At 43.7% G+C, this 12,314-nt stretch overlaps 1 protein-coding gene across 1 annotated transcript in view; it reads right to left on the reverse strand.

Moving 5' to 3' along the window:
* Nucleotides 1-2,205: 2,205 nt before the first annotated feature.
* Nucleotides 2,206-12,314, reverse strand: part of LOC143984131 (C4b-binding protein alpha chain-like) — a gene marked incomplete in the record, with an annotated part of 258,170 nt that continues 248,061 nt past the window's right edge. Inside the window, 2 exon segments of the mRNA XM_077484441.1 lie at nt 2,206-4,895; nt 9,911-9,934. Coding sequence (XP_077340567.1) covers nt 4,834-4,895; nt 9,911-9,934 — 86 coding nt within the window.

Here is a 12,314-nt window from a genome sequence, read left to right on the forward strand (position 1 = left end):
TAGTTTTATTTTGCAAGATTTTATTTTACTCAATGCCACTTTGTTGCCCATGCTAGGTGCTTTCCCAAGGATGGCCCTAGGCAGCACTGATGCTAATTTAGGGTCCTGTATTAATGTGTAAAAATTTAACTTTTTTCATGTAGAACACAAAATTATGATTTTAAATGTATACAGCTAGGCTCCTTATGACTTGTATGATAATAAGACTGCTACTTCAATGTATTGATATTCCTGGTCTGCTATTTAGACACATTTGATTAGCAGTTCCTGGTACACTATAAATGCACTCTTACAGGTAATCCAATTAGAGGCTTGACAAAAGGGGATCCCCCCCGAAATGTGCCATTTAGCGCCTAGCAACCAATCCAGGCCAAAAGTAAAGGCAGAGTAGATACCATGGCCAGGACAGCCATCAGAAATGCTTTAGGCCTGGGCCCCCGGGGCCTGACCACAAACATTCCTCAGGGCCCGCCCACTGGCCGTCCCACCGAATCCACCCACTGGCCATGCCCCCCCCCCCCCCCCCCCCCGAGTTCTTTGGTGCACCCACTTATTTTAGCACTTTTTTAATGCTGGACGTAGATGGCGATGCCTGGTGGAGAGGGATGGATGGATGGTGCTGGGCATGGATGGGGATGCATGGCGGAGAGGGGTGGATGGTGATGGGCGTGGATGCATTGTGGGGAGGGATGGATGGAGCTGGACGTGGATGGGGATGCATTGTGGAGAGGAATGGATGGATGGTGCTGGGTGGGGATGAATTGAGAGGAATGGATGGATGGTGCTGGGTGGGGATGGAGATGCATTGTGGCGAGGAATGAATGGTGCAGGCTGGGGATGCATGGTGGAGAGGGATGGATGGTGCTGCATGGTGGAGAGGGGATGGATGGATTGTGCTGGGTGGGGATGCATGGTGGAGTGGGATGGATGGATCATGCTAGACGTGGATGAGGATGCATGGTGGAGAGGGATGGTTGGACGATGCTGGGTGGGGATGCATGGTGGAGAGGGATGGATGGTGCTGGGTGGGAATGGGGATGCATGGTGGAGAGGGATGGATGGTGCTGGGTGGGGACGCATGGTGGAGAGGGATGTATGGAGCTGGATGGGGAAGCATGGTGGATAGGGATGGATGGTGCTGGGTGGGAATGCATGGTGGACAGGGATGGATGGATGGTGCTGGGTGGGAATGCATGGTGGAGAGGGATGGAGGGATGGTGCTGGGTGGGGATGCATGGTGGAGAGGGATGAATGGATGGTGCTGGGTGGGGATGCATGGTGGAGAGGGATAGATGGTGCATGGTGGAGAGGGATGGATGGATGGATGGTGCTGGGTCGGGATGAGGATGCATGGAGCTGAGTGGGGATGCATGGTGGAGAAGGATGGAGCCAAGTGGGGATGGAGGTGCATGGTGGAGAGGGATGGATGTATGGTGCTGGGTGGGGATGAAGATGATTGAGTTGAATTGTGGAAAATGGATGAGGATGACTTGGTGGGGATGAGTTACAGAATAAAGAGCCTCTAAACAATGCAACTCATTTCCACCCAGAGTCATCCTCATCCATTTTCCACAATTCAACTCAATCATGCCAGCTTGTTAGCACATGGGGCACAGCAGCGCACACATACAACTTTTGTAACTTACCCTCCATGCTGCTCTCAATGCATGCACCAGATAGGGCTAGGGCCACCGCGCTGACCACACCCCCTGACCTTCTCCCAGCCAATCACTGTGTAAACTAACCCAGCACTTGCCGAGGCGCTAGTTAGAAAGGGGGTGACATATGGGGGGGATGTTTGCGAGTAGTGAAAGGAGGCTTCTTTATAGGGGCCGGGCGCCACAGTTGATTGTAGGTAGAGAGCGGGCCCTGGCCGTTCGGGCCCCTTACTTCTTACTGCCCGTACGCCCCTGATGGCAGCATGGACCAGGATGCTACTAGCATGCCTGACTGCCAGCCACAGCAGGCTCTAACATCATCTAGAAGCCACAGCACAGGAGCATGCAAGTGGAGCCATCCAAGTTATTTACTATTAAAGTACTACTTTGCAGTCCCCCATTTTTATATCCAAGTAGTTTAGACAACATTGAACCCTTGAGTGTTTCCCATGACAACTATGAAAAAGACCATTTATGTTGGAGAATATGCGAGTGCACCAATACAAATTCTTCCTCCTCCTGGCCTCAATTAACGATTCAGGGTGCGTCCAATCTTGTTTTCTCTTTATTGAATACTGAGGCTTTGTGAGTGTCACATAATATGCTAAGCCACCACAGATTTTTTTTTTTTTTTTTTTTTTTTTGATGGGGTCAACATGGTTTGCTGGATATCTAACAGAAGATTGAAGGGAAAGTTTTGTATGAAGAGCATGGATTAAACTGATGAACAGCTTCACAAATGAGGACACCAACAATAAGTAGTTTTCAAGTGATTTCCTTTCGTTTAGCAGATCTATTTCCAGATATTGAGATCAAAATGTTGGCTGCTGCTGGAATAAAAAGACCAGTAATTGGAGGCTGAAGCTTGCGTATACTGTGTTAGCAGTGTTAATTTTGACATCCAATCGATTTAGTTTTAGTTGTATTTTAGTCATCTGAATTGTTTTGGTCATATTTTGGTCGACTAAAAACGTCCAGTACATTTTGGTCGACTAAAAACCCAATGGATCTAGTTAAATTGTAATGCATTACAAAGCATTTTGGCATCTGTACTGGGTACTGTAAGACTCGGTCCACACCTTTGCTTTTTTTATTGCTTTTTGCAGAAATATACTACAGTCCATTTAACATGGTTTCCTATGGGACACATTCACATGTATGCTTTTTTTTTCAACCACTGTTTTTGGAAAGGGTCAGGGACCTTTTTTTAAAAGCTAAACTGTGATGTAGTGCATTTTTTGCCTCGACTTTACTTTGATTTGCGTTTTTATTTTTTTCTACGTTGGCCAATTTGAATAAAAGCATAAAAAATGGCTTTAAAAACGTGGGAAAAATGTGTGCAAAAAACGCACTGCAGAAATGAATCAAAAGCAAACTGAATGTGTGTGAACCAAGCCTAACGCCCTATCAGCCATTTCAGTCTTAGTCTGGGGTGACACTTTCTGCATTACCTTTTATTCATATCAATGAACATTAAGGGGCAAAGTTACTAAAACTGGAGTGCTCACAATCTGATGCAACTGTGCATGGTAGCCAATCAACTTGTTCAGTTAAGCTTTGGTAATAAAACTTGGAAGCAGATTGGTTTCTATACAGAGCTGTACCAGATTATGCACTCTCCAGTTTTAGTAAAAAAAAAAACCCTTAGTGAAGACTTAGCGTGTCAAAGTGCATTAATAATGAGCAGTGTGGTAAGGCAGCCTTTTTTAGAATTTTCAGTTTTTAGCAGACTTGCAACATTTTATTTCCAGTGCAGCACCAGGCTGCATTCACACCTGAGCGATCCGAAATGGCAGCAACTCGTGGGGCGCTTGTGTGATGCCATTACTTCTTAATGGCACCCCAATCACAGTACAATTTCGAATTGCTGTGATTCCGCCCGTAATTCGGACAGCTCAGGTGTGGATGAAGCCTAAAATGCACATATGCTTCACATCTGTGTATTGTGCACTAAATCTCATGTCCCTTGTTGCCGGCTGACTATGTGTATTGGGATGCAATTCAAAATTAACAGCATAACAACCCACCACACATAGTTTTATGCATTACCGTTTGTTGCAGCAACACATGGTATAATGAACATTGCAAAACACAAAAAGTCCTAAAGTCTTGTGAATTTAAGACCCCTTTCACACTGGGGCGTTTTTCATGCGCTTTAGCGTTAATAAAAGCGCCTGAAAGAAGCCGCAACTGCAATCCCAATGTAAAAGCCCGAGTGCTTTCACACCAAGATCCCTTTCACACTGGGGCATTTTTCAGGCGCTTTAGCGTTAAAAAAAGCGCCTGAAAGAAGCTGCAACTGCAATCCCAATGTAAAAGCCCGAGTGCTTTCACACTGAGGTGCTGCGCTGGCAGAGCGTCAAAAAAAGTCCTGCAAGCAGCTTCTTTGCAGCGCTTTTGGAGCGGTGAACATAACGCTCCTAAAGCGCCCCTTCCTATTGAAATCAATGGGAAGCGCCTGAAAAACGCTATTGGCAGCAGCGTTTTGTGGGCACTTTTAACCCTTTATGTGGCCACTAGCAGGGGTTAAAAGCACCCCAATAACGCTCGAAAAACGCTGGTAAAGTGCTGCTAGTTTAAGCGGCACTTTACGAGCGTTTTTCGGGCGCTGACATTGTGAAAGGGCTCTTAAAGCACTTGGGCTTTCACATTGGGACTGCAGATGAGGCTTCTTTCAAGCGCTTTTCAGGCGCTTTTTTTAACGCTAAAGCGCTTGAAAAACGCCTGAAAAACGCCCCAGTGTGAAAGGGGTCTTAATATTGCTCCCCTACAATCCTGTTCTATATAGTTTATTTACAGAATCCCTACAAGTTTCTACAGTTATTTGCTATTAAAACATTCTTTAGGTACAACCCTATTAGCATATCTAACACAAGTCCAGAAGTGTATTTACAAACATAATGCAAGGCACAATTAAAAGTAATTCTTCAATACAAAATCACCACAAAAAAAATAAAAAAATAAAAATAAAAGTCTGAAATCTTTGTTAAAAAATTGTCCATCCCTTTTGAAGCCATTAACCAAGAAGATAAAAAAAAAAAAAAAAAAAAAAGTTAACATAAATTTAGTGCAATCAGCAGTACATCAAGGCATTTCATTGGCACTTCATATCAGGCAGGTTTTAAGGCAACAGAAGGCATCTCATCTTGGGGAATATTCTTTTACATTTTACATCTCAGATGTGATGACTTATTACATGTCCCATAAGGATCATTGTGAGAATAACAATGCCGTTTCCTTTAGAGAGAGAAAAAAAAAAAAGGGAAGTGTGCATTACATAACAGTACATTTAATAATAAAAGAAAATACCAGGGCTGCACACTTGAACAAACCAAGATTGTTTGACAATTACTGTATTTACAGGATAAACAAGCAAGACATAATATACAATGTAAAAAACAATGAGAAAAATGTGTGGGCAGGCATTCACAAGCTCCTTCAGAAAATGCTATTTTCCTAGCTCTAATTTTGATATTCATTCAACATTATCAGTCATTGACCAAGAATAAGCACACACAGCCAGTTAAATCTTGTTTTACTGTATACTTTTTTTTAAGGAAATTAAGGAAATGTTGAGCGACTTGCATTTTTCAGTAGATCAGCTACACATTTTTTACCCCATCGTCCCCCCCCCCCCCCCCCCCATCATACACTACCTTATTTATAGACATCTGGACATAACTGAGGTCTCACTGGGTCAAGATGACAACGAACCAGGTATGTCACATGTTAAAAAATGCTGTATATTTGTGAATCAAGTTTAATTCTCAACAGTCGCACATTTTATATAAAACACACCTGCATGAAACACCTTTAAAGCAAAGCCTGGTACCAATTGCAGCAAAACTGGAGCATTTAAAACGAGGATATTCTTAGAATTAGAACTTAAAAAGGTTATTCCTGTGACCACAATTATGCTGTGGGAATTTTCCCAAAAAAGTGACAAAAAGCAAGCTTTATAAATTATAATATATATAAAAAATAATATATATATAAAAAAATGATAGATAGATAGATCCATCTCACACAAAATAAATTATACCTAAAAAGTGTGTGATGCAAATTAATTAGGAAATAATTTAAGAATTTAAGTAGCGCTCAATAACATTTATGAGTGATCTAAATAAAAATCAACACTATACATATAACACCCTCTGACAACGTGCTATATAAATAAAGTCCATTGATAAAGTGCAGGAAAAAAAACAAATACATTTTATCAAATCATTCAATCTTACACCACACCGACGTGTCCGATTCCTCTCCCAATGAAATCGCACTCACCAGCTGATGTTGCCTCCCACTCTCGTGTTTGGCAAAAGAGCAGATAGACCCCTCCTGGGTCAATCACGCGGTTACGTCCAACCAGGCATGTCCATATGTGAAGAGTAAAACAAAAAAAGTGCTCCACATAGCGCGATACTATAAAACTAATTTATTAATATATTTCACAACCACACTTTCAATGTTTCCACTCACATGTCGAGGGCGTGGCCAAAGGGACAGATATTTCATTGATAGACGGTACCGATTGGAGTGGTTGGGAAACAGCTGGAGCAGGTCCAAATTGGTCGGAGTGGGTGTTAGGCTGCTCTGGACTCGCATACCTTCCTCACGAACGGTGATTACGGAGTGGGTAAGAGTTGAGGCAGACTTCGGATCCGCCACGACCGTAGTGCACCACAATTTATTTCCACATAGTTTGCTGTGAGAGGTTTTATTTTGCTGGCACCAATTTTAAAACATGTGAGTGGAAAAATTGAAGTGTGGTTGTGAAATATTTTAAATTCATTTTATAGTATCACGCTATGTGGAGTACTTTTTTTTGTTTACTTTTCATATATGGACATGCCTGGTTGGAAGTAACCGTGTGATTGACCCAAGTGGGGTTTATCTGCTCTTTTGCCAAACATGAGTGGGAGGCAACATCAGCTGTTGAGTGCGATTTTCATTGGGAGAAGAAAAAGACAAGTCTGTGTGGTGGAAGATTGAAGGATTGGATGAATATTAATTTGTTTTTTTTCCTGCACTTTATCAATGGACTTAATTTTTATATAGCACGTTATCAGAGGGTGTTATATGTATAGTGTTGATTTTTATTTAGCTCACTCATTAATGTTATTCAGCACTACTTAAATTATTTCCCCAATTATTATTTGCAGTACACACTATATATATATATATAATTTTTTTTTTCCAAGGCAGTGCAAAAGGGGCAGCTTCCCTGGGCCCTATCATTCTTGTGGGGCCCAAAGCAGCTGCCTCATACTTGGCAACTATCCCAGTTTAAATTCCTTGAGGTTTTAGACCCATGCTGTGTACTGATATCTCAGTTTGAAGTTCATTATATATATATATATATATATATATATATATATATATATATATATATATATATATATATATATATATATATATATATATATATATATATATATACATATACACATACATACATACATACACACAGTTATATGCATACGTATACACACGCATCCAGTTTGTTTCATAACCGCAGAAGTCACTTGTATTAAATAATTAAATTCTTCATACATGGGTACCTTCCATTTTCTCGCTTTCATACAAAGTGGTCTTCTATTAATTTTACAATTGATGGTAAAAAAGTGTTAACCAAGCACTCAAAAGCACAGGAGGAGGGTAAATATTTGCAAAAAAGATCGCCCTAGGCATTGGGACCACTGGAGCAGTAAACAAAATATGCAGCAAATATGTAGGCACCTCTAGATGCCTTCATACTAGGGGTGAGTGAAACTATTTTTTACAGCAACTTTGGGATATTTTAATGTAATTCTGCCTTTGCAACAAAATGCTTCGAAGGAGGACAAAAGCAAAAAAATAAACTGTATTAAAGCGGGGTTCCACCCTAAAGTGGAACTTCCGCTGATCGGAACCCTCCCCCCCCCCTCCGGGGGCACAATTGGCACCTTTCAGGGGGGAGGGGGGTGCAGATACCTGTGAAAGACGGGTATTTACACCCACTTCCGGGCATAGACTCCCACGGGAGTCTATGCCTCTTCCTGTCCCTGCGCGCTGTCTGCTGGGACACACACGGGTCCCAGAGACAGTGCGGACAATTCCTATTGCGCTGCGCGACTCGCGCATGCGCAGTAGGGAACCGGGAAGTGAAGCCACTTTGCTTCACTTCCTGATTCCCTCACCTAGAATGGTGGCGGCAGCAGCCGAGAGACGAGCGATCGATCGGCCTTGGCATCGCTGGACCCCGGGACAGGTGAGTGTCCATTTATTAAAAGTCAGCAGCTGCAGTATTTGTAGCAGCTGGCTTTTAATATTTTTTTCCGCAGTGCAGTCCCGCTTTAAGCATGCAATGGTTTCTGAGCATTAGGGAAGTTTAAAACAATGTTTTACCTGTTTTTGTAACCAAAAAAGGACCCTCATTAGATGGGAAACGGAGGTTGGATAAATGTACTAAACATGGCATAGTGTAAGGACTAGCAGTTTGTTCACATATTGTAACATGTACCCGTTTGTTGCCCATGTATTGCCAAAATTGCTCTTTTGTTTTCCATATATTGCACTGTCCATATTTTCCCAAATAAAACAAAAATAATGTGTTTCCTGCATTTTATAAGGTTTGCCTATATGCTGCCTATATGTGGTTACAATCGCCTGTTTCTTGTTTATATTGTCACGACTACGTATTTGCTACACAATAGAGATTTAAAAAAAATTTGCAGAAGGGAGTTTAAGAAGACACGTGGCCAGTCATTAAAATTAGAAGAAAAGAGGTTTAACCTTAAACTACATAGAGGGTTCTTTGCTGTAAGAGCGGCAAGGATGTGGAATTCCGTTCCACAGGTGGTGGTCTCAGTGGGGGGATCGACAGATTAAAAAAACGATTCGATAAGCACATGAACAACCGCAACATAGGGATATACAATGTAATACTGACATAATCACATACATAGGTTGGGCTTGATGGACTTGTGTCTTTTTTACTTCACCTACTATGTACCTACTCATGTATTGTAAAGCCTGCCTACTTGCTGCCTTTGGAATGTCACAAATGCCTTATTTTCCCCTTAGTATTATTACAACATGCAGACAACCATTGTGCTAACTGCTCATTTGTTGCCCACATATTGCAAATATTGGCCTTTTACTGCATGTTTATTTTACAAGTGCCTTTTTATTTCCCTAATTGATACACTTGTCTGTTTCTTCCTTGCATGTTAGGTTTACAGTTTTTTGCCTTTATTGTCAAGTAGGATTGGTTTGTTTAACTGCTTGCTGCCCACCCACCGTCAAATGACAGTGGAGGGCTCGTTCTGGGACGCCATCATACAAAGGCGTCCGAGAACAGGCACGCAGCGTGGCGATTAAGGCCGCGCCATGTTGCCAGAACACAGCATGACCCCACGGCTCTTTAACCATGTGATCGGCTGTGTCCAATCACAACCAGTCATCTGTAAACACGGAGATACCGGTAATCGGTGCTCCTCGCCTCACACGGACATCTCCTCACAGGGGGACATCTAGGAATGTACTCAGGGCACTGATCATCAGTGCCCTGATTACAATACAGTGTCACAAGACAGTGGCCACCATTGCCAACTTTCAGACACACAACTCTGTGCTGCCACTGTATGACGCAGTTGTGTGGGCCGCACTGCTTTCAAATAGCGGCAGCTAGTACGGGGAACTTCTCCCATACTTCTGCCATGGGTCAGCAGCGGGCAGTTGCAGCATTGGAAACATGTTACATGTTCCACCCTAAAATCTCCCAAAGGTAAACATATCCTTTATAAATCCGCCACAGGCCTGTCACTTGACCCAAGGCTGATTTGATAGCATTTTAGAGAGTTTTTTTTTTTTATCAGGTAAAGTAGATAACATCAGGTTTTGTTTTTTTTATACGTTTTTAAACTGAAAATCAGTCTTTTACAACAAAAATGGAATACATGACAAAGGATTCCCAGAGTACTATAATTACCTAAAGAGACAAAAATTTCTGCTTTGGGGCTTGCTTTGTCTTACTGAAACTTCAGACTGAGCTGACATAAAGGGACAATCTTGCTTTTTCACTTGCAAGTTTAAATGTCAGTGTAACTTATTGAGCTTTATATTCAAATGCAAGATTTACCTGACAAAAAAAAGTATTTTTAAAACATTTTCTAGTCATTGCCAGAAAGAGATTATATGTACAAGACATTCATTATCATACTTAATCAGAGTAAATTCTAGTGAATTACTAAACAAATTTGTTTTCTTACCCATAACTCCTGCAACATTGTTCCCTAAAAGACATAAAACAAATAAAAGATTTATGAAGACGAATTACAAAATAAAGATACCATGCATAGCTCCACAAAAAAAAAAAAAAAAAAAAAAAAAAACAACATTCAACAAAGGAATTCAATAGCAATCTCAAAATATAAAGGCACAGAACAAACAGGATTTTAGACCTACTGTAATGTCCTTTTCTTTGAGTTCATTAAGGGATGCAATGGGGTAGATTTGCTAAAACTGGTTAACTCAGAATTTGGTGCAGCTGCGCATGATAGCCAATCAGCTTCTAACTTCAGCTTGTTCAATTAAGCTTTGACAATAAACCTGGAAGGCGATTGGCTATCATGCACAGTTGCACCAGATTTTGCACTCTCCGGTTTTAGTAAATCTCCCCCAATGTCACAAGAAATGTCTATGGCAACTGGGTTAAGCTTTATGTACACTACAGCTGCTAAACTTGCGTTTAGGAGCTAATGGCATTTTTTTTTTTTTTTTAACCAGAGTTTAGGTGGTGTTATGGTCAGAGCCGGTTTACACAGGGGCGACTCAGATCCGACTTCAGGACGCCCCTAGTCGCCTCAAGTCACGCTACATGTAAAAATCAATGTAAGTGAATGAGAGCCATCTTAATGCACACTACTGAAGTCGCTCAGACTTCAGAAAAGGTTCCTGTACTACTTGTATCCGACTTCTAGGCGACTGGTACCCATTGATTTAAATGTAAGTGGCCTCAAATTTGGATCTCCGTCTATATGGAGGCGAATCTCACAGAATTGTCAGCTCTCAAGAGGGAACTCCACGGCAAATTTATTAAAAAAATCCGGCATGGGTTCCCCCTCCGGGAGCATACCAGGCCCTTAGGTCTGGTATGGATATTAAGGGGAACCCCCATGCCAAAAAACGGCATGGGGTCCCCCCCAGATCCATACCAGACCCTTATACGAGCACGAAGCCTGGCCATTCAGGAAAGGGGTGGGGACGAGCGAGCGCCCCCCCCCCCGGACCATACCAGGCACGTGCCCTCAACATGGGGGCGTTGGTGCTTTGGGGAAGGGGGTGCCCTGCGCCCCCCCCCACCCCAAAGCACCTTGTCCCCATGTTGATGAGGACAAGGGCCTCTTCCCGACAACCCTGGCCATTGGTTGTTGGGGTCTGCGGGCGGGGGGCTTATCGGAATCCGCGAGCCCCCTTTAATAAGGGGGCCCCCACATCCCGGCCCCCACCCTATGTGAATGAGTAAGGGGTACCCATTCACCTGGGTAAAAAATTTCAATAAAAAACACAAGTTTTAAAAGTAATTTATCAGCTCCGGGGGTCTTCTTCCGACGTCGGGGGGGTCTTCTGACGACTTCTCCGCTCTGTCCGGCCTCTTCTCGCAGCTCTTACTAGCAGAGGAGCCCGGTCTCCTCTGTCCTCCTTTCTTCCCTCTTCTTTCTTCTTCCGATGTTGACCCAGCGCTGTCTTCCCCTGTACTGGCTTGTGTAACATGCGTGGCGACTTATATAGGTAAAGGGCGTGGTCACCGGGTGATGCCACACGGTGACCCCGCCCATTTATGATGTCACAGTCCCAGCATGCCCATCACATCGTGACATCACCCGGTGACCACGCCCTATACCTAAGTCACCGCGCATGTCGCACAAGCCAGTACAGCGGAAGACAGCGCTGGGTCAACATCGGAAGAAGAGAGAAGAGGGAAGAAAGACTGAGGAGACCGGGCTCCTCTGCTAGTAAAAGAGCTGCAAGAAAACAGCGGAGGAGCCCGGGAGAAGATGCAGGAGAGCGGGAGAAGAGGCCGAACAGAGCGGAGAAGTCGTCAGAAGACCCCCCCGACGTCGGAAGAAGACCCCCGGAGCTGATTAATAAATTACTTTTAAAACTTGTGTTGTGTTTTTTATTGACATTTTTCCCCCAGGTGAATGGGTAGGGGTACGATGTACCCCTTATTCACATAGGGTGGGGGGCCGGGATCTGGGGGCCCCCTTATTAAAGGGGGCTCCCGGATTCTGATAAGCCCAACGCCCGCCCACCCCGACAACCAACGGCCAGGGTTGTCGGGAAGAGGCCCTTGTCCTCATCAACATGGGGACAAGGTGCTTTGGGGTGGGGGGCGCAGGGCACCCCCCTTCCCCAAAGCACCAACCCCCCCATGTTGAGGGCACGTGGCCTGGTACGGTCCAGGAGGGAGGGCGCTCGCTCGTCCCCACCCCCTTCCTGACCGGCCAGGCTTCGTGCTCGGATAAGGGTCTGGTATGGATCTGGGGGGCATCCCATGCCGTTTTTTCGGCGTAGGGGGTTCCCCTTAAAATCCATACCAGACCTAAGGGCCTGGTATGCTCCCCATGCCGTTTTTTCTTTTAATTTGGCGTGGAGTTCCCCCTTAAGTGC

Source organism: Lithobates pipiens, unplaced genomic scaffold (genome assembly GCF_037356315.1).
Source record: "Lithobates pipiens isolate NorthernLeopardFrog02 unplaced genomic scaffold, aLitPip1_a1.2 Scaffold_16, whole genome shotgun sequence".
Classification (NCBI taxonomy): Eukaryota; Metazoa; Chordata; class Amphibia; order Anura; family Ranidae; genus Lithobates; species Lithobates pipiens.